This window comes from Typopeltis vanoorti, chromosome 3 (assembly GCF_054136105.1).
Source record: "Typopeltis vanoorti isolate ZY-2024b chromosome 3, IOZ_Tvanoo_1.0, whole genome shotgun sequence".
In the NCBI taxonomy this organism is placed as follows: domain Eukaryota; kingdom Metazoa; phylum Arthropoda; class Arachnida; order Uropygi; family Thelyphonidae; genus Typopeltis; species Typopeltis vanoorti.
Window position 1 is genome coordinate 164,195,987 of NC_143551.1, and position 24,242 is coordinate 164,220,228.

A 24,242-nucleotide genomic window follows, 5' to 3' on the forward strand; every position below is an offset into this window, starting at 1 on the left:
CTTTGAAGAAAAAGCCTTAGCCTCTGCCCCACAAAAACCAACCATATGGCTTCGCTACATTGATGATGTGTTCGCTATTTGCCCACATGGCTCTGAAACACTTCTCTCCTTCTTAACACACTTAAACAACCAACACCCCAGAATCAAATTCACTCTGGAAAAAGAGGAAAACAACAGCCTCCCTTTCCTAGACACACTAGTCACCCAGCAGCCTAATGGATCCTTGGTTTTCTCAGTTTACAGAAAACCCACCCATACAGGCAGATACATTCACCAACAATCCCCCCCCCTCCTCACAACAATATGGAGTAGTGAAAACACTATACAACAGGGCTAAACTAATCTGTTCAAACGACTTGGCCCTAAACACTGAACTAAATCACATCCTCAACACTTTCTCAGCCAATGGCTACCCCCCAAAAAAATCCAAAAAATATTAGAACCCACAAACCACAGATCCCCTCCCAACAAGGATTACTCTAAATCCATCACCATTCCCTACATCCGAGGCACCTCGGAAAAGATTACCAAAATCTTAAAAAAACATGACCTGACCTCCTGTTACAAACCTTACAGAAAATTGCCATCCCTTATCCGCTCCACTAAAGACCAACCACTTCCCCTAGACCTACCTGGTGTTTACCAGGTCCCTTGCAGTTGTAAACTGTCTTACTTTGGCCAAACAGGCAGGACAGCGAATATCAGAATTTCGGAACACAAGGACTACATCCGTTTTCACAAATACAGTCATTCTGGACTTGCGGACCATGCTCTGGATACACGCCACAGAATACGGTGGAAGAAAGCTACAGTGATACACCGTAGCAAATACAAATTTGAAAGACTCTTTATGGAATCAGCCTCAGCCCTGAGAAATTCTCCAAACCTCAACAAATTTGGGTGTATGCGACTGCCCCAGATTTGGGAGACCTACATCTGCAGACCTTCAGCCCAACGGCCAAGAACACCTACTTAGCCCACTAGAGGGCACCATCAGGACTGTTAGGAGAACAATAGCTTCATCTTTTCATTCCCAGTTTCTGTGTTGTAGTGCCTACGTGCACGTAACTTTTTTGTAAGTTCCTTTAGAAAATGGCAATGTGACATTGCCGAAATATCGGAAAATATTTATTAAAGTTTAATTTAATTTATATTCTTAACTAAGCTGTTCTATTCCTTAAGTGTTTTAATAATGCATAACCAACGTATAAGCCTGTCTACGAGAATGATTTGCTTATATTAAGATACTTTCATTTACTAACCTGCTATAACAATAATAAAAACTGAAAATGGAGAGCAAAGATGCAGGGGATGGCACTGGTTCTGTGAGGAGGAGAATCAGTGTGGTGAGGGACTTCTTCTTAGTATTATATCCTGTTTAGTGTAGGATCTGCTGATGCGACTTTGGAAGACCCAACTGGCTTGTCGCAGAGCCTGACATTGGGGAGAAAGTGTTGTGAGAAATAAGAACCTGAAATATTTAAGAAAAAATTATGATAACTGATAGGATTAGGATGATCACAACAACAAATTACAATGATGATGAAGAGGTTATATCCCTGCCACTACACCAGGATTCAATAACCTGGTTTTGGAATAGATGAAGAATTCTGTAAAGAGTTCACAGAACAGTAACTGAGGATTCATACCAGAATAATGCAAAATAGAGCTTTAATATTATGGAGAGCAACAAGAGCAAGGAAGTTGTACAAGAGGGAGATGGGATTTGCTTGTTTTTGTTGGCTGAAGAGAGTGATGGAAGAGTGAAATGCATTGCTATTTCTATTATTCTCATGAAGATGAAACACTGTGTTTCTCCTTTCCCATAATTTATATAACTGGCAAAAGGAATGGATAAAAACAAGGGAGAAAAAAAAAAAAAACTGTGACTAAATCTCATTTGGCTGAAAGGATGTCGTACTACCATAACTGCACTTTCATTATTATTCTCAGAGGCAGTCTCAAGCAATAAATCATACTATATATTAAACTCATCCACAGTTCTAGGATTCACAACAAATTCTAGCAATACCTTCCACTCAACCAATGTTCTCCATCTAAAAAATTAATTCCACACTTAATTCTTTGCCATACTTTTACACAACTTTAAGAGAATAAGAGATGGCCTATTGTTCTTCCTCTTTCACTTTATGTATAATCTTTTCAATGATAACCTTATAAATAACCTTCCCAACCTTAAATTACTTTACATATTACCTTTTTCCACTAAAATCTAGATTTCCTGATATTGCCTCAGTCATCTCTGGAGCTTCTTCATTTTCTACATCAAAATGGAAACCAAGTGACCAAATCTGCACATGGTAGATAACGCATAGTCTGATTAATGCCTTGTACGGTGGTAAAAATAAATACCTACTTATTATTATTATTATGTGACACCTCCAAGGAGTCAAAGGACACATTATGAGAGGGCACACTGGTCCACTACATAAAATCGCTGTCTCTCCTACTTAATTCGCCAACTACGTACAACCACATTACTACCACTCTCTCTCTCTCTCTCTCTCTCTCACACACACGCGCACACAAAATGTCATCTACTGCCCATCATCACCACACAATAGTATTTTTCGTTTGTAAATTACATGTGTTCTCTTGAATGATTTGCCTCTTTGTGATGAAAAACCTGAGTTTCTGGGAGGAAAAACCCTGCTACTTCCATATGAGATCAGCTAACTCACCTTTTTATCATAGAGAAATGAACTGCATAATCTCACAACACTTACAGTATTGACCTCTAAAGGTCCCTCCTTCTGAGATTTTCTTCTTCTAGGTTCTTGAAGAATATTAATCATCAAAAAAAGTCCATAGATTTGATTTTCTGATATATTAAGGGATAAAGTTTGTCATGCTGTTCTTTCTAAGCTGGAAAATTATTCCTGAATCATAAAGCTGTATATTCCAGGAATAATTTTCCAGTTTCAAAGGAGCAGCATGGCAAAACTTCATTCCTAAATATATCTGGAAATCAAATCTGTGGACTTTTCTTTTCTTTTTTTTTTTGTGGTGCTTTAATGCATGCAAAAATTATAATGCAGTTAATGCAACCATAAAATATACGTACAATCTTTGTGTTATAAATCTATGTATGATAAAGCTGATTAAAGGCATTTACTCCCACTTTGATAGACTTGTGATAGATATTAAATGGTGCACAATATTATATATGTTTTTGCCTTTAAGGGACTTCTTATTTACAATAATAAGCAAAGAGATACATCTCACACAAACCACATTACATATTTCAATTTATGAACATTTTAATATGAGTAGGTTTTTTTTGTAGATTATTCTATTACTGGCAGTAGAGGAACACCTCTGAATGGGAGTATTCAGAGCATCTGGTTTATCATCTTTTACATAATTTTCATATTAACTTCATCATCACTAGCCTGATAAATTTTCATCCTCATTACTATTCCAGAAGTTTCCATCACAATAAAATGTTATTTGATCATCAGACAGGATATGGTGAAAAATAAAAAAAGACATATTATTTCCATTATTATTATTATAATTATTTTTTATGGGATATTTTATTTTAAATGCTGGTGAGTGTATTCCCTTAAGCTCTCTGGTCAAATTTCGTACAAAACTTTTATAGTTCCTGCATTCAGATTTGAAATAATGCAGGATTTAATATCCAGTTAATTTATATAATTATTATTTTTACTGATTCCATACATGAAGTAGATGACTTATAGTATATCAGTGTGGTGTGTGGGATACAAGTGAGGGGTTGCGGAAGTCCATGAACATATGTTTAGAAGAGTTGGAAGTTGTAGTTGTCTGGGAACACTTCATGAGGAAGGCTCTGCCAGAAAACAGAGGTACATATACAATAAAAAGGAGAAATGGAAAAGCAGATTTGGCATGTTTGCAGTTACAATGTAAATAGATGTTGAGCAGATGCTGCTGCTTTTGGTTTATCAGATCCTATAGAAAGTGGATTAATGATAATTGCCAGTTCAGCAGAGCAGAGACTGTGGAAGAGCCACTAGAAAAAACACTCAACTGAAAAAGTGTATCTGTGAGATAGGTCGATGTGAATCTATGAAGGAGACATTATCTATGAGCCAAACTGCTTCCTCTGGATAGCATCAAGAATTTTTAGGGAGGTCTTAGTTGCACCAATCCAAATGTGCACCACTCCACTCCGAAAAAAAGGTGACGAGTGCAGGACCCAAGGTCATCAGAGAGATATAAGAAGGAGTATGCTATGGCGATAGGGGCCTTTTTAGAGGTTCCTTGGTCAGTGAGGCTCAGGCAGTTACTGGAATAAGATGTACATTACGGTGACGGAGTTTTGCTAACGATCATAGAAAATGATACGCGATCGCCATCAGAGACCTCCTTTCCTAATAGAAAATTGCAGAGGGACCGACACGACTAAGATAAGCTGATTTAGAAGAAATTAGATGCCGATTTTCTGTGCCGGCACGTTCCTGATGTTCGCTGATATTAAAGAAGGATTTCACAAGCCCCAGAAGAGTTACCCGAGTTCAATACTAAAGTTGGACGGTAATAGAAGGAAGTGATTTCAGGGATCATTCAGAAAAAGACCAGACATCTGTTCAAAGTAAGACCTTTCCTTTCTTTAGCTAGAAATAAGAAGATTGTGATGGCAATTTAATTAAGGGACTTGTTTTATAGCGATACTTGAGGACTTTAGATTTTAGGACTTTAGACAAAATACTTCAAATATGTTGATATTTGAAGTATTTTGTTAAATGTGAGAGAAGGTCTGGCTAAAATTTAAGGTGAAACATCGTGTATTTAATGTTATAGCTATTGCCTAAACCTGCAGAATGTTATGTAAAAATTGATCTGAGTATTAACAAAGTTTAACGAAGAGAAAATTATAAACACGTCGTCTTACTAGAATTGATTATGATGAACTAAATTGCAATGTAGTCATTTGTTGTGATTTGAAGCATAGAAGCTAATTTACTTAGTACTTAAAATTGACCCATTGTACATTTCATTGATGTTAAATATATTGTTTTCTTGTTTAAATAACTTGCCTGATTTCTATTTCCAATGCACTACTCATTAAACTCGAATCTGTGTGAGCCTTAAAGGTAGATCACAACTGCATAACAGAAAATTTAAGTTGCTAGATTTACTTAGAATTAAGAGAGAAAAGTTCCGTGTGGTTTACTGTGTGTAATTTTTCGGAGGGAGATTCAACTCCCACCCACGAATTTGGTGGCGCAGCTAGAAACTAAATAAATTTTCCAAATTCAGTTGAGAATAAACACCAGTTGGTCAGACAAAGAGATTGGCTCTGGCCTGAGGTGATTTCTTTGTTCTGTATGTTTTGCACACATGAGCTTTATATTATTTGTGGTCAGAAGTGTAGTAAAGGTTAAGAAGAAAGGTTTAAACGAGATAACTATAGTTTTTAGAAAAACGCAGAAGACATGATATAATCGAAGATTTGATAACATATTTAATATAACAACATTTTAACAATTTTTATATTTACGTGTATTTATATTTTTTTCACTTTCTTTACTTTCAATATCTACCGTCAATTCTTTATTTTAATTCTATATCTATATTCAATATCATGTCCTTGTGTTAATCGATTTTACTTTATTTCTGCCTTAAACTGATTACCCTGATAATCCTATCTTAACACAAGCTATGGTGCTAGACTCAGAAAGCTCTATCTACTTGGCCGAATACTTAGAATAACCATGTGTAATTGAACTCTCGGACAAAGGGTCTATCTCTTTGTTGGAGACAAATCCTTTGTATTTTATGTCTGGAGTTGTTTCCCCGTCAGATACTGGCAAATTTATTTGTTCCGCTGCACCAGCCAGTATCCTTAGGTTACAAGAAATCCTTAACAGGGAACTTCTCTCAGAAATTATACAGAGGTGATTATCCTAACGCTTATCTTTTAGCACCTAATTATCTGAACACTAATTACACTCAATGATGTTTGCAATAGTGGCCTCTACATTCAATTATACTCCGCATTAGGTTCCGAAATTTATCAGTGATGAGTTGAATTCAGGCACACTAATTTCAGGTTAAAACATAAAAACACATTTATTAAGGTCACTAAATTGTACATAGTTACATTCATTCTCACTATTATATAAAAGTCATACACAGGTGAGGAGCTAATATAGACATTTAGAACTTAACTATAAATCTAACAGAATCTCCTTTCACAATTTCACTCATTAGATTGTACACAATACATTTCTCAAACTTCTAATCTTTACTATTTACCCTATTATTCTATGTTAAAAGATACAATTCATGATGTCACTATCTATCTAATCTACAATCAGTGACAAAGCTACCGAGAAAGATAAACCTGGCAGTTAATGCTAATCTACTAAAGTTCCTTACTAGAATGTCCGTTCACATATAATACTTGACTGCAATTCACACTTATTCTCAGCATACTTCTCTTTTAACATAAAGGAGAACAAAACAGTACTTTACCCAGGTACTCTTCATTCTGCATACAGTGCTAGGTTCTCCTTCCTTGAAAAACTGGATCTGGAACATCATAGCATTACCTTACACACATGGTCATACATGGTGTTCGTCTCATATGGCCCTTCAGTACAGCTGAGGATCTGTCCACACTGGTCCATCTGGGGGCTATCCTGGATCCATCACGAGGCAAGATAAAATTACTCGTTGAGAAGAGCAGGTCAAAAACCAAACGGTCACGACTCGAGCAAGGGTGAAAGTCCCACGATCAAAAAGCCTTCTGCAAGGGGGGGGAGGCTAACCCTTTTTATTTCGCACCTTTAGCACCCTCTTTTCTCTTACGAATCTTTGCCTGACACTCACCTTCTTTTCCCAGTCCATCCAGGTCACTGCGTTTCCTGAGGTCAGTGTCTTCTATGAATTCGAGCGTGTGCCACTTTTGGATAATTTACACTACTGCAAGCGTAACGATCACCCAAGCACCTTGAACATTAGATTACATACGTTTCACATAGAACATATTATGGTCGTTACAATTAACTAAAACACTTCCTTACATAAAATTGACATAACTGATTTATGCTTTGTATCTTTTACATAAAATATTCGTTCTATGCACTCTTTTCATAATCAATTTCTATACTAAAGCTCAAGTATCTCTTATTTGTTTTCTAATTCTTGTTGAATCCTGAATAAATAAAACTTAAAAATAAAATTTTCCATTCAAGATTCCACAAAGGTTTCCCCTTTCTCAAAATAAATTTTTTTTTTTTTTTTTTTATCAAAAAAATGTTTTTCTTCTTTTTGCTATCCCCTAATTCTCACGGAAGAACCTTTTCTCCTCTGGCTTGGGTGTCAATTCAACTCTGTGTCTGGGTAAGAACACATATTCAAAGTCATCCTTAACAGTTTTGTTTATACAATTTGCATCTTTATGCCCATTGCACTCTCTCCAAGATATGAATTTGTCACCTTTATTTTTCCTATAAGTTTTCCTACCCTTTCCGACATAGCTGACTCTCAGTGTCCTTTTGAAGATGGTATTCTGTTCTTCGTCTGAAATTTCAGTATCTATGGGCATCTTAAATTCCTTAGAATTGTTCTCATCTGGACATTCCTTTTTCTTCGATGAGGAGTCTCATCTGAATTAGATTGCCTGTTGGTCACATGGCCTATATTTCTCTCTGTCAATTCTACCTTACTTTCAGACTGGGACTTGTTGTTTATTTGGATGTCTCTTATACTCTGAGCCTGTGACCTCTGATTCATCCTAGTAAATTTTCTTCCTCCGAGAAAACATACTTCCCTCCTCGAGTAGTCACATAAGAAATTGCACTTCATCAAGAAATCATTTCCTAGAATTAACTTCAAGTGTGGGAGAGAGAGGTTCTTGGCAGAACCAAAAACTCATGTTGTAATCAGGTAGTTTCACCTACAATCTCACTGACTTGAACGCATGAATTTGGGGGGGGGGGGATTCCTAATAGCTTAACTGGTCTTTTAAGGTGAGTGACTCTTTTTCTCACAAGTGGTTCCAGTTCCCTGAAGTAATATTCAGATATGATGGAAGCTTGGGAACCTGTGTCGACTAATGCCTTGAATTCTTTTCTGCATATCCTTCCCTCTACCGAAATTCCAAGTAATTGTCCCTGATTTCCTCCTTCCTTTTTCCAGGCTTGTTTGGTACAAACGTGTGACCTTGATTCATTTCTGGAGTTTCTCTTTCTGCTAAAGCAATTGCAGGCAAGATGGCCAATTTTATTGCAATTGTAGCATCTTGGAGGCTCTCTCTCCAGTTATTTCTCTCAATATCTCCGTCCGAAGACAAAGGAGATCCTATGGTATCTAACAGATAAGTCAGCCAACCTTTGCATCACTGTATCCAGTTTGTCTAATAATGGTCGCTGCATTCTTTCAGCTTCTCTATGTATTAACTCGGTGGTTCTCTCATCTTGGGAGTAAGAATTCTCTGAGGTTTTCGTAGCAGCTGTCTTCGGTTGGTTTAGCATCACATCGAGGCGTTCCATTACAGGTTGTTCTACTTCTTCCAACTACCTGTTTAATCATGGAACGTATCTCACCTTGATCGGGAATGCTATTTGTAACCTGACAGACAGATTCAGACCTACATTCCTCGTTCCGCTTTTATGTTTTCTGTTTCTCACCCTTTTCTTTACATTTATTCATCATACCTGGTTGACTACTATTATCTTTCTCTTCCTTAATTACATTGACAAACCATGAAGCAGCTGCAGGACTGATGTCTCCTAGCAGCTGTTCTCTTATTTTTACAGCCTTATAACATTCTACAAAATTGGTTATGCCCTTTTTAAATGCAGTTTCTCTTAACTCTTGTCTCAAACCTATCCTGAAATGTTGGAAGACTGCCCAGGCCAAATGATGTTTGTCTTCACTGGAGATGTTCAAGGTATCCGAGAGATTCAATAATCTGTTATGGAAGTCAGATAGACTCTCCGTATCCCTTGTACCATCTTCTGGAGCTTCCAGAGGTTTAGCCCTACATTCTTTACTTTGGAGAACTGTGAGATCAGGATCTCCTTAAAACTCACAATAGTCTACAGTCTCCTTCAGGATTGGCGATGAGTAAAAATAGGTTTTGGCCTTTCTTACCAACTTACTGCGTAGCAGTACAAGAAGTTGGAAGTTTGACCACCGGCCAATCCTTCTAAGTTCTTCTATATAGTTGAAAAATGTGATCACATCATCAGTCTCTTCCCCCGAGAATTGTGGGAATACTTACCCAGGATTAACTGTTTGGAAAAATTCCGAATCATTTAATTCGGAGCTCGATGGGAGAGACTTGCACCTTAGTTTACAGTAAGATTTCTCAAATTTATCACAAACTTCCAATTGATCTTAATAAGTAATCTCATTGCCTGACATGAATTCAATACCAACTCACTGTGTTCGACTGATAAATCTTAATTAAAGCAATCACACACATCCTGTCGGCTGTGCCATTGTTAAAATGTTGTTATTTTAAATATGTTATCAAATCTTCAATTACATCTTATATCTTAATAAGTAATCTCATTGCCTGACATGAATTCAATACCAACTCACTGTGTTCGACCGATAAATCTTAATTAAAGCAATCGCACACATCCTGTCGACTGTGCCATTGTTAAAATGTTGTTATTTTAAATATGTTATCAAATCTTCAATTATATCTTGTCTTCTGCGCTTTCTAAAAACTATAGTTATCTCGTTTAAACCTTTCTTCTTAACCTTTACTACACTTCTGACCGCAAATAATATAAAGCTCACGTGTACAAAACTTACAGAACAAAGAAATCACCTCAGGCCAGAGCCAATCTCTTTGTCTGACCCACTGGTGTTTATTCTCAACTGTATTTGGAAAATTTATTTAGATTTCTAGCTGCGCCACCAAATTCGTGGGTGGGGGTTGAATCTCCCTCCGAAAAATAACACACAGTAAACCACATGGAACTTTTCTCTCTTAATTTTAAGTAAATCTAGCAACTTAAATTTTCTATCATGCAGTCATGATCTACCTTTAAGGCTCACACAGATTCGAGTTTAACGAGTAGTGCATTGGAAATAGAAATCAGGCAAGTTATTTAAACAGGAAAACAATTTATTTAACATCAATGAAATGTACAATGGGTCAATTTTAAGTACTAAGTAAATTAAACGTGTGGACAGACTTATGTGTTCGTCGAACATGTTGTTTATTATTTTAACGGTATAATAGAACACAGAAACTAAGTAAATAATTAATTTATTAACTTGATGCTGATATTTCGCTGGTATTATAACCAGCATCTTCAGAGCACAAAAACACTATTTGTCACAATACGCAAGACTAAAACAACATGGTGTACTTAAAATCGTAGCAGCAATACAAAGACTAGAGTCCTGATTTTGGCGCCCTCTATCTGAAAAAAAAAAAAAAAAAAAAAAAAAAAAAAAAAAAAAAAAAAAAACGCTATCATATATTACTAGAGTCCTAGAAAAGTGCTAGTTTTTTCTTAATATGACTGTCTCCCAGTCATATTAAGAAAATCGCCTCTCTCTGATTTATATGGGTTTCTGTGTAGTACTTTTGTGTTTTTCCAGTTGATCCTGTGTGCAGGGGTATCCAGAGCATGGTCTGCTAGGCCCGACTTCCCATAATGATATTTCCGGACGTATCGTTTATGTTCGCTGATGCGGATATTCACAGTTCTACCTGTTTGACCGTAGTAGGCTTGATTGCATGAGCAGGGTACTTGGTAGACTCCTGGATGTGATAAAGGAGGAATGCTGTCCTTGGGTGAGCGGATGAGGGTGGCTAATTTGCTATATGGTCTGAATGTAGTGCGTAGTTTATGTTTATTGAGAATTCTTGAGATCTTTTCGGATGTGCCTTTAATGTAGGGGATGGTGACTGTTTTGTTGTAGTTCTCTGTGGTGGATGGTGGGAGGGGTTTCTTGGGAGTGTTTAGTATTTTGTTTATTTTTTGTGGATTGTAGCCGTTGGCCAAGAAGGTGTGGCGTAAGTGAGTGAGTTCAGCAGTAAGAGCCTTGTCATTTGAACAGATTGCTCTCGCTCTATGGGTTAGCGTTTTTAATATGCCATATTGTTGAGAAGGATGATGGTGTGATTGTTTGTGTAAGTATCTGCCTGTATGTGTGGGTTTTCTGAAAACTGAAAATTCTAAGGAACCATCTGGGAGACGTGTGATGAGTGTATCCAGGAAGGGCAGACAGTTGTTGGCTTCCAGTTCCATAGTAAAGTGGATTTTTGGATGTTGGCTATTTAAATGTGCTAAGAATGTTTTCAATGTCTCAGGGCCATGTGGCCAAATAGCAAGCACATCATCAGCATAGCGTACTTAGCACATGCACACAGGATCAACTGGAAAAACACAAAAGTACTACACAGAAACCCATATAAATCAGAGAGATTGTTCTTAGAGGCGACAGAAGCCCTAAAACATACTCCAAATCTCAACAAATATGGCTGTATTAACTTGCCGAAGATCTGGGAGACAGTCATATTAAGAAAAAACTAGCACTTTTCTAGGACTCTAGTAATATATGATAGCGGTTTTTTTTTTTTTTTTTTTTTTTTTTTTTTTTTCAGATAGAGGGCGCCAAAATCAGGACTCTAGTCTTTGTATTGCTGCTACGATTTTAAGTACACCATGTTGTTTTAGTCTTGCGTATTGTGACAAATAGTGTTTTTGTGCTCTGAAGATGCTGGTTATAATACCAGCGAAATATCAGCATCAAGTTAATAAATTAATTATTTACTTAGTTTCTGTGTTCTATTATACCGTTAAAATAATAAACAACTAAGTAAATTAGTTTCTATGCTTCAAATCACAATTAATGACTACGTTGCAATTTAGTTCATAATCAATTCTAGTAAGACCACGTATCTATAATTTTTTCTCGTTAAACTTGGTAATACTCAGATCAATTTTTACATAACATTCTGCAGGTTTAGGCAATAGCTATAACATTAAGTGCACGATGTTTCACCTAAATTTTAGCCAGACCTTCTCTCACATATAACAAAATACTTCAAATATCAGCATAAGGCCTAAAGTCCTCAAGTATCACTATAAAACAAGCCCCTTAATTAAATCACCGTCACAATCTTTTTATTTCTAGCTAAACAAAGGAAAGATCTTACTTTGAACAGATGTCTGGACTTTTTCTGATGATCCCTGAAATCACTTCCTTCTATTACCGTCTGACTTTAGCATTGAACTTGGGTAACTTTTCAGGGGCTTGTGAAATCCTTCTTTAATATCAGTGAACATCAGGAACGTGCTGGCATGGAAAATCGCATCTAATTTCTTCTAAAACAGCTTATCTCAGTCTCATCGGTCCCTCGGCAATTTTCTATCCGGAAAGCAGGTCTCCGATGGCGATTGCACATCATTTTCTACTATGATTAGCAAACCTCCATCGCCATAACATACATCTTATTCCGGTAAGAGCCCGACCCTCGCTGATCATATCGCCTTCTTGAGCCCTTAACTTCACATGACCTCGTAATTCTCACTAAAAAGGCCCCTATCACCATAGCAACCCCTTCCTATACCTCTCCAATGACCTTGGGTTCTGCTATGTATTAATCCCCTGGGTATTATGTTGTTCTGCACCCACCACTTTTTTCAGTCGTTGCATTAAGGTGGGAGACCACCTTGCAATGTTGATCTTCGAGGTTGCAGTTGCCCCAGGTCATTAGTTAATACCTTAATCCGTCTAGAATTACTGGTGACTAAGAGGCTTCTTTTGACAATTTATCTTACTTATATTCCTTTGTTCTTTTACAAAAACACTTTGAGGTGAAAATATTCAGTAATATACAAAAAATATTATTTCCAAATTAAAAAATATGAAAATTTCTCTATTAACTCACAAGTATTTTTAGCGAATTTTTTTTTCCAGTAAAATCGGTTTACAAGGTATTTTTGTATAAAAATCCATCTATACACAATTTTACAATGGTCAATGAGTCAGTCATGATTTTTTTACATTCTTCTTTCCATTTTAAACATTGCATATTATGAATAGATTTAGTTGAGTATTGCATAAATGGAATCATTATTATCAGATCATCTCCATGGAGTTGGAAAACACATCACAAAAGGTCTATACCAGTCATTATTCACACAATGTTTGTCATACCTCTCCTTAAACTATTTTGCTCTCAGGAACCCACATTCACCTGTGGTAACCCATTCCACTTGTTCAGCATATCACTTTGTTCTTAACCATTCTCTTACTCACCTTGCATAAGATAAAAACCCTTGTTCTTTCACCTTTTGTCATGTATTGAAAAATTTCTTCTGCATTTATTCTATAAAACCTCTTTAATAACTTATGCTTCTATCATTCCTCTCTGTTACCTGTCAACCAGTTATTCTAACTCACACAAACCTTCAGTTTGTCCTGATAGGGCCTATACCACTTCCTCATTACTAGATACCAGGCAACTGAATCTAAGCACAGTTGTGTTAGGGCCATATAAAAGTTGTACCAACTTCCTTACTCTGCTTTTCAATGATCAGCTTTGCTATTCTCTCCTCTTTTGCAGTATGCTCTAATTATTCCCAAATCCCTAGCCTCATCAGTGTGTCAAAATGCAGTCACACAAATGCAAGAGATTGCATTTTAAAATTTAAAGAAACTTGCTAGGCAAGTATCGATCTTGTGCTCTTTCCACTCCCTTTGGACTCTGCTGAGACACCAATTAAATAGCCTAATAAGAGTTCTTTCTAAGCATCTCCACTTCATCCATCTCTTTTTCTCATATCTCTACTAATCACATCAGTTACTGTATTTCCGAAAATGATATAGTCTTCCAAAGTAATCGCTCAGAAATTCAACTATTTCTTCTGCTTTTATCACCTTCTTGTCATCTGTATTCATTCAAGTTATTCTTTCACAATCATGTTTCTTTTACTAGCCACATAGTAAAACAACTATTTGGAATTTCCTTGCCAGCTCAACTAATTTTGTCTCATAATCTGATTTGCCTTTCTCTGTATTATATTGTTTATGAGTTTCCTAATCACATTTCTTCTTATATTCTTATCACAACGATCCCTTTTTTTGCTGTTTAATGACTGCTTATATATTTAACTCCTATCCTGATTTATCCCCCTTGAGGGTACATGTCAGGAATTAGATGATGATCACAACGATACCTGATTTATCCTTGGTGTGTAGCTTTCATAATGCTATTTTTCTTAATTAACCCTGGATATTTTTTTGTATCTTTCTCTCTCAACCAAAAAAAGTTTTAAAACTACTTTTTTTGGTTGAGTAGTACAGCAGCAGTACCATTGGCAGGATAAAGAATTTTTTATTATTTTACTGATTTTTTTTTTTGCATTTTTAAATTTTTTTTTTCAAAGTCAGGTAACCCTACTCTAGAAACAAAACATGAAACTTTCAAGCCACTTCAGGCCTCCAATAAGTGGGATGCAAATTGTATAAACAAAACTGTTAAGGATGACTTTGAATATGTGTTTTTACCCAGACACAGAGTTGAATTGAGACCCAAGCCAGAGGAGAAAAGGTTCTTCCCTGAGAATTAGGGGATAGCAAAAAGAAGAAAAACATTTTTTTTGATTAAAAAAAAATTTTTTTTTTTTGAGAAAGGGGAAACCTTTGTGGAATCATGAATGGAAAATTTTATATTTAAATTTTATTTATTCAGGATTCAACAAGAATTAGAAAACAAATAAGAGATACTTGAGCCATAGTACAGAAATTGATTGTGAAAAGAGTGCATAGAACGAATATTTTATGTAAAGATACAAAGCATAAATCAATCATGTCAATTTTATGTAAAGAAGTATGTTTTAGTTAATTGTAAACGGCCATGATATGTTCTATATGAAACGTATATAATCTAAAGTTCAAGGTGCTTGGGTAAGCGTTATGCTTCAGCAGTGTAAATTATTGAAAAGCAGCTCACACTCGAATTCACAGAAGATGCTGACCTAAGGAAACGCGGTGACCCAGATGGACTAGCGGGAAAAGAAGGAGAGTGTCAGGCAAAGATTTGTAAGAGAAAAGAGGGTGCTAAAGGTGCAAAATAAAAAGGGTTAGCCCCCCCCCCCATTGCAGAAAGCTTTTTGATCATGGGACTTTCACCCTTGCTCGAGTCATGACCGTTTGGTTTTTAACCAGCTATTCTCGGACGAGCGGTTGTATCTCGCCTCGTGATGGATCCAGGATAGCCCATAGATGTTCTATGTCGGCAGCCATAGTTCCCGTATTCGTGACCACAATGAGGAATAGGACAACAGGCAATGATACCAGACCAGCGTGGACAGATCCTCAGCCATACTGAAGGGCCATATGAGACGAACACCATGTATGACCACGTGTGTAAGGTAATTCTACGATGTTCCAGATCCAGTTTTTCAAGTAAGGAGAACCTAGCACTGTATGCAGAATGTGGACTATCTGGGTAAAGTATTGTTTTGTTCTCCTTTATGTTAAAAGAGAAGCATACTGAGAATAAGTGTGAATTGCAGTCAAGTATTATATGTGAACGGACATTCTAATAAGGAACTTTAGTAGATTAGCGTTAACAGCCAGAGTTTATCTTTCTCGGTAGCTTTGTCACTGATTGTAAATTAGATAGAGTGTGACATCATGAATTGTATCTTTTAACATAGAATAATAGGGTAAATAGTGAAGATTAGAAGTCTGAGAAATGTATTGTGTACAATCTAAAAAGTGAAATTGTGAAAGAGATTCTGTTAGATTTATAGTTAAGTTCTAAATGTCTATATTAGCTCCTCACCTGTGTATGACTTTTATCTAATAGTGAGAATGAATGTAACTATGTACAATTTAGTGACCTGAAATTATTCTGTGCCTGAATTCAACTCATCGCTCATAAATTTCGAAACCTAATGCAGACTATAACCGAATGTAGAGGCGACGATTGCAAACATCATTGACTGTAATTAGTTCAGATAATTAGGTGCTAAAAGATTAGCGTTAGGATAATCACCTCCGTATAATTTCTGAGAGAAGTTCCCTGGTTAAGGATTCCTCATAACCTAAGGATACTGGCTGGCGCCAGTATCCTAAGGTTTTAGTATTCAGCCAAGTAGATAGATAGCTTTCTGAGTCTAGCACCATAGCTTGTGTTAAGATAGGATTATCAGTAAATATAAAGTAAAATCAATTAACACAAGGACGTGATATTGAATATAGATATAGAATTAAAATAAAGAATTGACGGTAGATATTGAAAGTAAAGAAAGTGAAAAAATATAAATACACGTAAATATAACAATTGTTAAAATGCTGTCATTTTAAATATGTTATCAAATCTTCAATTATATCTTGTCTTCTGCACCTTTCTAAAAACTATAGTTATCTCGTTTAAACCTTTCTTCTTAACCTTTATTATACTTCTGGCTTATGGCCACAAATAATATAAAGCTCACATGTGCAAAACTTACAGAACAAATAAATCGCCTCAGGCCAGAGCCAATCTCTTTGTCTGACCCACTGGTGTTTATTCTCAACTGTATTTGAAAATTTTATTTAGTTTCTAGCCTCGCCACCAAATTCGTGGGTGGGAGTTGAATCTCCCTCCAAAAAATAACACACAGTAAACCACACGGAACTTTTCTCTCTTAATTCTAAGTAAATCTAGCAACTTAAATTTTCTGTTATGCAGTCGTGATCTACCTTTAAGGCTCACAGAGATTCGAGTTTAATGAGTAGTGCATTGGAAATAGAAATCAGGCAAGTTATTTAAACAGGAAAACAATTTATTTAACATCAATGAAATGTACAATGGGTCAATTTTAAGTACTAAGTAAATTAGTTTCTATGCTTCAAATCACAATTAATGACTACGTTGCAATTTAGTTCATCATAATCAATTCTAGTAAGACCACGTGTCTATAATTTTCTCTCGTTAAACTTGGTAATACTCAGATCAATTTTTACATAACAGTCTGCAGGTTTAGGCAACAGCTATAACATTAAGTACACGATGTTTTACTTAAATTTTAGCCAGACCTTCTCTCACATATAACAAAATACTTCAAATATCAGCATAAGGCCTAGTCCTCAAGTATCACTATAAAACAAGTCCCTTAATTAAATCACCATCTTCTTAATTCTAGCTAAACAAAGGAAAAAGCTTTCTTTGAACAGATGTCTGGTCTTTTCTGAATGATCCCTGAAATCGCTTCCTTCTATTACCGTCCAACTTGAGCATTGAACTCGGGTAACTCTTCTGGGGCTTGTGAAATCCTTCTTTAATATCAGTGAACATCAGGAATGTGCCGGCGGGGAAAATCGTCATCTAATTTCTTCTAAAACAGATTATCTTAGTTGTGTTGGTCCCTCGGCAATTTTCTATCTGGAAAGCAGGTCTTCAATGGCGATTGCGCATCATTTTCTACGATGATTAGCAAAACTCCATCACCGTAACGTACATCTTATTCCGGTAACTGTCCGACCCTTGCTGACCTTGTCGCCTTCTCAAGCCCTTAACTTTGTGACCTTGTACCTTCTCACTGATCAAGGAACCACTAAAAAGGCCCCTATCGCTGTAGCAAACTCCTTATATCTCTCTGATGACCTTGGGTTCCTCTATGTATTAATCCCCTAGGTATTACGTTGTTCTGCACCCTGCCACCTTTTTTTTGGTCGTTGCATTAAGGTGGAAAACCCCTTGCAATGTTGACCTTCGAGGTTGCAGTTGGCCTAGGTCATTAGTTAATACCTTAATCCGTCTAGAATTACTGGTGACTAAGAGGTTTCTTTAGACAATTTATCTTACACTTATATTCCTTTGTTCTTTTACAAAAATCCTTTGAGGTTACAATATTCAATAATATACAAAAAATATTATTTCCAAATTAAAAAATATGAAAATTTCTCTATTAATCCACAAGTATTTTTGGTGAATTTTGTTTACTAGTAAAATCGGTATATAAGGTATTTTTGTATAAAAATCCTTCTATAAACGATTTTACATAGGTTTCCCCCCCCCCCCACAAAAAAAAAAAAAAAACTTTTTTTAGAAACTTTTTTCAACTTTCTTCCTGCAATTTTTCTGGAGAGAATGACTATAATCTTGTTTATTTCTTTCGTTTTTATTGTTTCTCTTGGACCTAATTTGCACTTCATTTCTTTGTGTTCTATTCTCAAGATTACACCTAATTTCATTGCAACCCTTTAACGTTTTGGACCTAATTAATTCTCCATTATTTTTTTATTCATAAAGCTTGCACAATCTGTTAGTAAGTGTGCAGCCTTTGTAGCAAGTGCTAAATTCCAACATAATAGACCATTTATAGCTTTTCTAAGCATGTAAAGAAAACAGAGGAAGTTGGCATAATTAAACTGCCGTTGGGTTTGTACATTAACTTCATGTTTTCTGGGACTGTTTCACCTCGGCTTGTCATAAAAACTCCTAGGTTTATTAATTATCTTAATATAGTTCACTCCGATTGTTCTTGGACTATACAACACTAATTTTTCTTCTGTTTTGTCTTGGTCATTTGCTAATTTAACGCTTGATATTTGGTAAGTCTCAGATTGACTGTTCACTTCTGAAGTCGAATCTATTTGAGAATCAACGAGGTTATTTTGAGACACTTCATTAACTCCATCAGTCGGCATGGCATTACTTTTCGTCTGCATTCTTTCTTCATGAGATTTCTCATTTCTATTTCTACTTTTATGGTTTCCTCTACCAAACTGTTTATTTCCCATTAGGAACATTTCATTTCTGGAAAAGTTTATGAGAACTTGTATCTCTCTAGGAAGTTATTCTTATTCCTAAAATTATCTGAACATGTGGGTGAGATGTCCTGGGGAGGAATGATAACTCTTTACCAAACACACATATTAAACTCAGATAAGTATATTTTTTACTCTAACCCTTTTGGTTGCACAGACTTTAGATGTTGATAACCCCGATAATCTGATCAGTCTCCTTAGATTAGAAATGCCTCGCCATGCACAGGATTTTACTCCTTGAAAATAATCTTCCGTTATGACAGAGGCCTGGGAACCAGTATCTAACAATATGTCACAATGCAATCCTTGTACCTTACCCTTAATTGTCATTTTCAACCTTTGTTGTTGTTCATGATTCCATTGTCCTTTCCTCCATGGTTTACCTTCACACTTATGAGGAGTGTGCCCAAACCTCGACTCATATCTATTATTTCTATTGGAGGGGTCTCCTGTTACTAACACAGTTGCGAGCTAAGTGCCCAATGTTATTGCAATTGAAACATCTAGGAGGCACCCTTCTATCTCCTTGTTCATTACTTCTCTCTGAATGCGGTAGAGATACTTCGGAGGTCTTTGTTGTTACTGCCGCCAACTTCTTCATAACAGCATCAAGACGATTCATCATCAGCTGTTGTAGTCTATCGACTTCTTGTTGTATTATTTCATTAGTCATCTCTGTTTGAGGTATAGTTGATTCTGAGGTCTTCACAGTTACTGCCTCCAGCTGTTTCAGTACGGCATCAAGACGGTCCAATGAGGGATGTTGTAACTGTTCAGCTTCTTCTATATTTGTTAGCCCTACTTGTTTTTGGATGTTCAATTCATTTTCAGTCACTTGATTAACGTTGACTGATCTTTCTCTTTCTCCCTCACTATCCTTTTGCTCTTTGGCAGTCTTGCTCTTACATGTGCTTGATTCCCTTTCATTCTTACCTTCGCAAGCGGAATTATTTGCCTCTTTAATCACGTTAATACTGCTGTTAGCAGATGCGAGACGCATGTCTCCAAGCATCTCTTCCTTCTCTTTCACAGCGAGGAAACATTCCTTAAGATTCGTGATTTACTTTTTATAGGCAGTCCCTACTTATTCTTGCTTTACCCCTAGCCTAAACTGGTGAAATACTGTCCAGTCGAGGTGAGGTTTATCTTCATTGGAGACACTTAGACTGTTGGCAATTGTCAACAACTTGCTGTAATATTCTGTTACAGTCTCCTTTTCTTTTTGAGCACAACTCTGTAATTTCCATATATTGGGAACCAAACTTCTTATCCTTGAGAAGTGGGAGATTAAGAATTCCTTAAACTTGGAGTATTCCAAGGTGTCTTTCAAAATTGGTGAAGAGTACAGAAAACGTCTGGCCTTTCCAATTAAGTTACTCCTTAGCAATACAAGAAGTTGGAAGTCTGTCCATCTACCAGCCTTTCTCAATTCCTTGACGAAGCTGAAAAAAAGCTAAGACGTCCTTAGATTCCTCTCCAGAAAACTGTGGAAATACTTGTTGTGGATTAATGGTTCTAAAGAACTCAACGTCATCCATGCCTGTACTAGTAGGCTGACTCATACTTGTGAATTTATCAAAAAATTTTTATACTTTTTCACAAAAGAAAATTTTTTTTGATAACCGCCTGATTCTAAACCAAAACTAACTCACTTTAATTCACAATTTTGATCAATTAATTGCATGAATTAAGTCCTGTCGGCTGCGCCATTGTTATATTAACGTGTATTTATATTTTTTTCACTTTCTTTACTTTCAATAAATACCATCAATTCTTTATTTTAATTCTATATCTATGTTCAATATCACGTCCTTCTATGAATCGATTTTACTTTATTTCTGCCTTAAACTGATTACCCTGATAATCCTATCTTAACACAATCTTCCCCTGACACTCACCTTCTTTTCCCGCTAGTCCATCCGGGTCACCGCATTTCCTTAGGTCAGTGTCTTCTGTGAATTCGAGCGTGAGCCGCTTTTCAATAATTTACACTGCTGCAAGCATAACGCTTACCCAAGCACCTTAAACTTTAGATTACATACGTTTCACATAGAACATATCATGGCCGTTACAATTAACTAAAACATACTTCTTTACATAAAATTGACATAATTGATTTATGCTTTGTATCTTTACATAAAATATTCGTTCTATGCACTCTTTTCACAATCAGTTTCTGTACTAAAGCTCAAGTATCTCTTATTTGTTTTCTAATTCTTGTTGAATCCTGAATAAATAAAATTTAAAAATAAAATTTTCCATTCATGATTCCACAAAGGTTTCCCCTTTCTAAAGTTCAAGTATCTTTTATTTGTTTTCTAATTCTTGATGTCACACTCTACTAAAAAAAAGTATTCAGTAAAATTTTTAAAAAATTATCAGTAAAATAAAAAATTCCTTAACCTGCCATTTTTTTTTTTAATCAAAAAAAATGTTTTTCTTCTTTTTGCTATTATATATAAAAGGTTCTTCCCTAATTCTTAGGGAAGAACCTTTTCTCCTTTGGCTTGGGTCTCAATTCAACTCTGTCTCTGGGTAAAAACACATATTCAAAGTCATCCTTAACAGTTTTGTTTACACAATTTGCATCCCACTTATTGGAGGCCTGAAGTGGCTTGAAAGTTTCATGTTTTGTTTCTAGAGTAGGGTTACCCGACTTCGTAAAAAAATAAATTAAAAAATGCAAAAAAAAATAATCTGTAAAATAAAAAATTCTTTATCCTGCCAATGGTACTGCTGCTGTACTATAGTTTTACAACTTTTTGTGGGCGAGAGAGAGAGAGAGAGAGAGAGAGACACACAGAAAAAAATATGTACATTAATTAAGAAAAACAGCATTATGAAAGCTACACAAAAAAGATAAATCAGGTCATCATGATCAAATTCCTGACATGTACCCTCAAGGAGGATAAATCAGGGTAGGAGTTAAATATATAAGCAGTCATTAAACAGCAAAAAAAGAGATTATTGTAATAAGAATATAAGAAGAAATGTGATTAGGAAACTCATAAACAATATAATACAGAGAAAGGCAAATCAGATTATGAGACAAAATTAGTTGAGCAGGCAAGGGAATCCCAAATAGTCGTTTTACTATGTGGCTAGTAAAAGAAACATGATTGTGAAAGAATAACTTGAATGAATACAGATGACAAGAAGGTGATAAAAGCAGAAGAAATAGTTGAATTTCTGAGCGATTACTTTGGAAGACTATATCATTTTCGGAAATACAGTAACTGATGTGATTAGAAGAGATATGAGAAAAAGAGATGGATGAAGTGGAGATGCTCAGAAAGAACTCTTATTAGGCTATTTAATTGGTGTCTCAGCAGAGTTCAAAGGGAGTGGAAAGAGCACAAGATAGATAGATGCCTAGCAAGTTCCTTTAAATTTTGAAATGCAATCTCTTGCATTTGTGTAACTGCACTTTAACACATTGATGAGGCTAGGGATTTGGGAGTAATCAGAGCATACTGCAAAAGAGGGCAGAATAGGAAAGATGATCATTGAAAAGTGGAGTAAGGAGGTTGGTACAACTTTTATATGGCCTTAACACAACTGTGCTTAGATTCAGTTGCCTGGTATCTTGTAATGAGGAAGTGGTGGAGGCAGTGGATGACTATGATGATGATGTTGTTGTCAGGTTTGAGGGAATGTGCACTACCAGGACAAACTGAAGGTTTGTGTGAGTTAGAATAACTGGTTGACAGGTAACAGAGAGGAATGACAGAAGAAGCATAAGTTATTAAAGAGGTTTTATAGAATAAATGCAGAAGAAATTTTTCAATACATGACAAAAGGTGAAAGAACAAGGGTTTTTATCTTATGCAAGGTGAGTAAGAGAATGATTAAGAACAAAGTGATATGCTGAACAAGTGGAATGGGTTACCACAGGTGAATGTGGATTCTTGAGAGCAAAACTGTTTAAGGAGAGGTATGACAGACATTGTGTGAATAATGACTGGTATAGACCTTCTGTGATGATATAGATCTTCTTTAGATCTAAAGAAGATCTATAGATCTTCTTTCCAACTCCATGGAGATGATCTGATAATAATACCATTTATGCATTACTCAAATCTATTCATAATATGCAAGGTTTAAAATGGAAAGAAGAGTGTAAAAAAATCATGACTGACTCCCGCACCGTTATATAGTTCAGTGTAGCTAGTCATAAAAAATAAATGAGATTTCCTGTGGAATTTTGTTAGATTTTACCATATATAGAAAAAATAAGAAATATGTGATGCTCATGCTTTTTCTCTTAATTTGCCTGAGCTAGCTAATTAATTCTGTTTCTCAGAATATAATATGAATAATAATAAATTCTGCAAACTCTGATAATTCATTATTATATCTGACTTACCATACAGTTCCAGCACGTAAGCCATTTGAAAAATATAGTGCCTTGTCCAAATCTTTAGTGAACAAACCAGCAGCTAAACCATACATACTTTTATTAGCTCTGTCCAAAATTTCCTCATCACTATTAAATTTCATAATCTGCATTACAGGACCAAATATCTAAAAATTTGAGAAATTAAGATAAATTTATTTAAAATATCAAAAAACATTAATGAAGTCAGATAACACTGAATATATATATATATATTTATTATTATTTTTTTTTTCAGTGTTGTTTAACATTTCATATATTTCAGATATATGAAAGAGTTAAAGACACATACAAATACTGTAAAATTATTTTAAAATTACTGTAAAATGCATACTGAAATTAATCACATGGCCTTCCAAAGAAACAATATTAAGTAATCATAATTTAATTTCTGGTATGAAGACCACAAGTTCTGAACATAAATAGATTTATTAAAATAAACAATATAATCCAACATGTTTTGTAAGTTGTCAGACTTACATCATGAGGTACAAGACTAGAAAAATTAATTACACATAATAGATGTTAAGAATGTTAATAAAGTAGTACATATAATAAATTTAGCTTAATCCTTTATCCAAGTGTGAGCAAACAAAGTTTGCGCCTGAAAGTATCTTCAGGAATGGGGTGAGGTGGTACAACACCAGGGCGACTCCTTGCAAAGGTGGAGCAAGCTACCAATACTCCTAACTCAGTATCTCCCATAATGCAAAACACATCTCCTTGCGGATATGTCTAATGTTATGCATTAAGGGAAGGGCCACTACCCAGACTAGTTTCGACCTTTATTGAGGTCTCTTCAGTGGGAGACCTGTAAGTTGTCAGATACCAAGTGGAGATACTAGCCAGAAGCATTAGCAGGTCATCTCCACCTATAGGAGTTGCCAAATGGTGTGCCACCTTTTTAATAAATTACTCTGGATTTAGAGAAAGATGTTGAAAGTTTATTTTTCACTTGGTTAGAATATAATAAATTTAGCTTAATCCTTTATCCAAGTGTGAGCAAACAAAGTTTGCGCCTGAAAGTATCTTCAGGACTGGGGTGAGATAGTACAACACCAGGGCGACTCCTCTGCAAAGTACATATAAA

At 35.7% G+C, this 24,242-nt stretch overlaps 1 protein-coding gene across 1 annotated transcript in view; it reads right to left on the reverse strand.

Annotated features, from left to right (window-relative positions):
- Nucleotides 1–24,242, reverse strand: part of Aldh (Aldehyde dehydrogenase) — a 282,929-nt gene that overhangs the window by 47,127 nt on the left and 211,560 nt on the right. Inside the window, exon 10 of the mRNA XM_090390950.1 lies at nucleotides 23,123–23,280. Coding sequence (XP_090247076.1) covers nucleotides 23,123–23,280 — 158 coding nt within the window. The remainder of the gene's footprint in view (nucleotides 1–23,122; nucleotides 23,281–24,242) is intronic.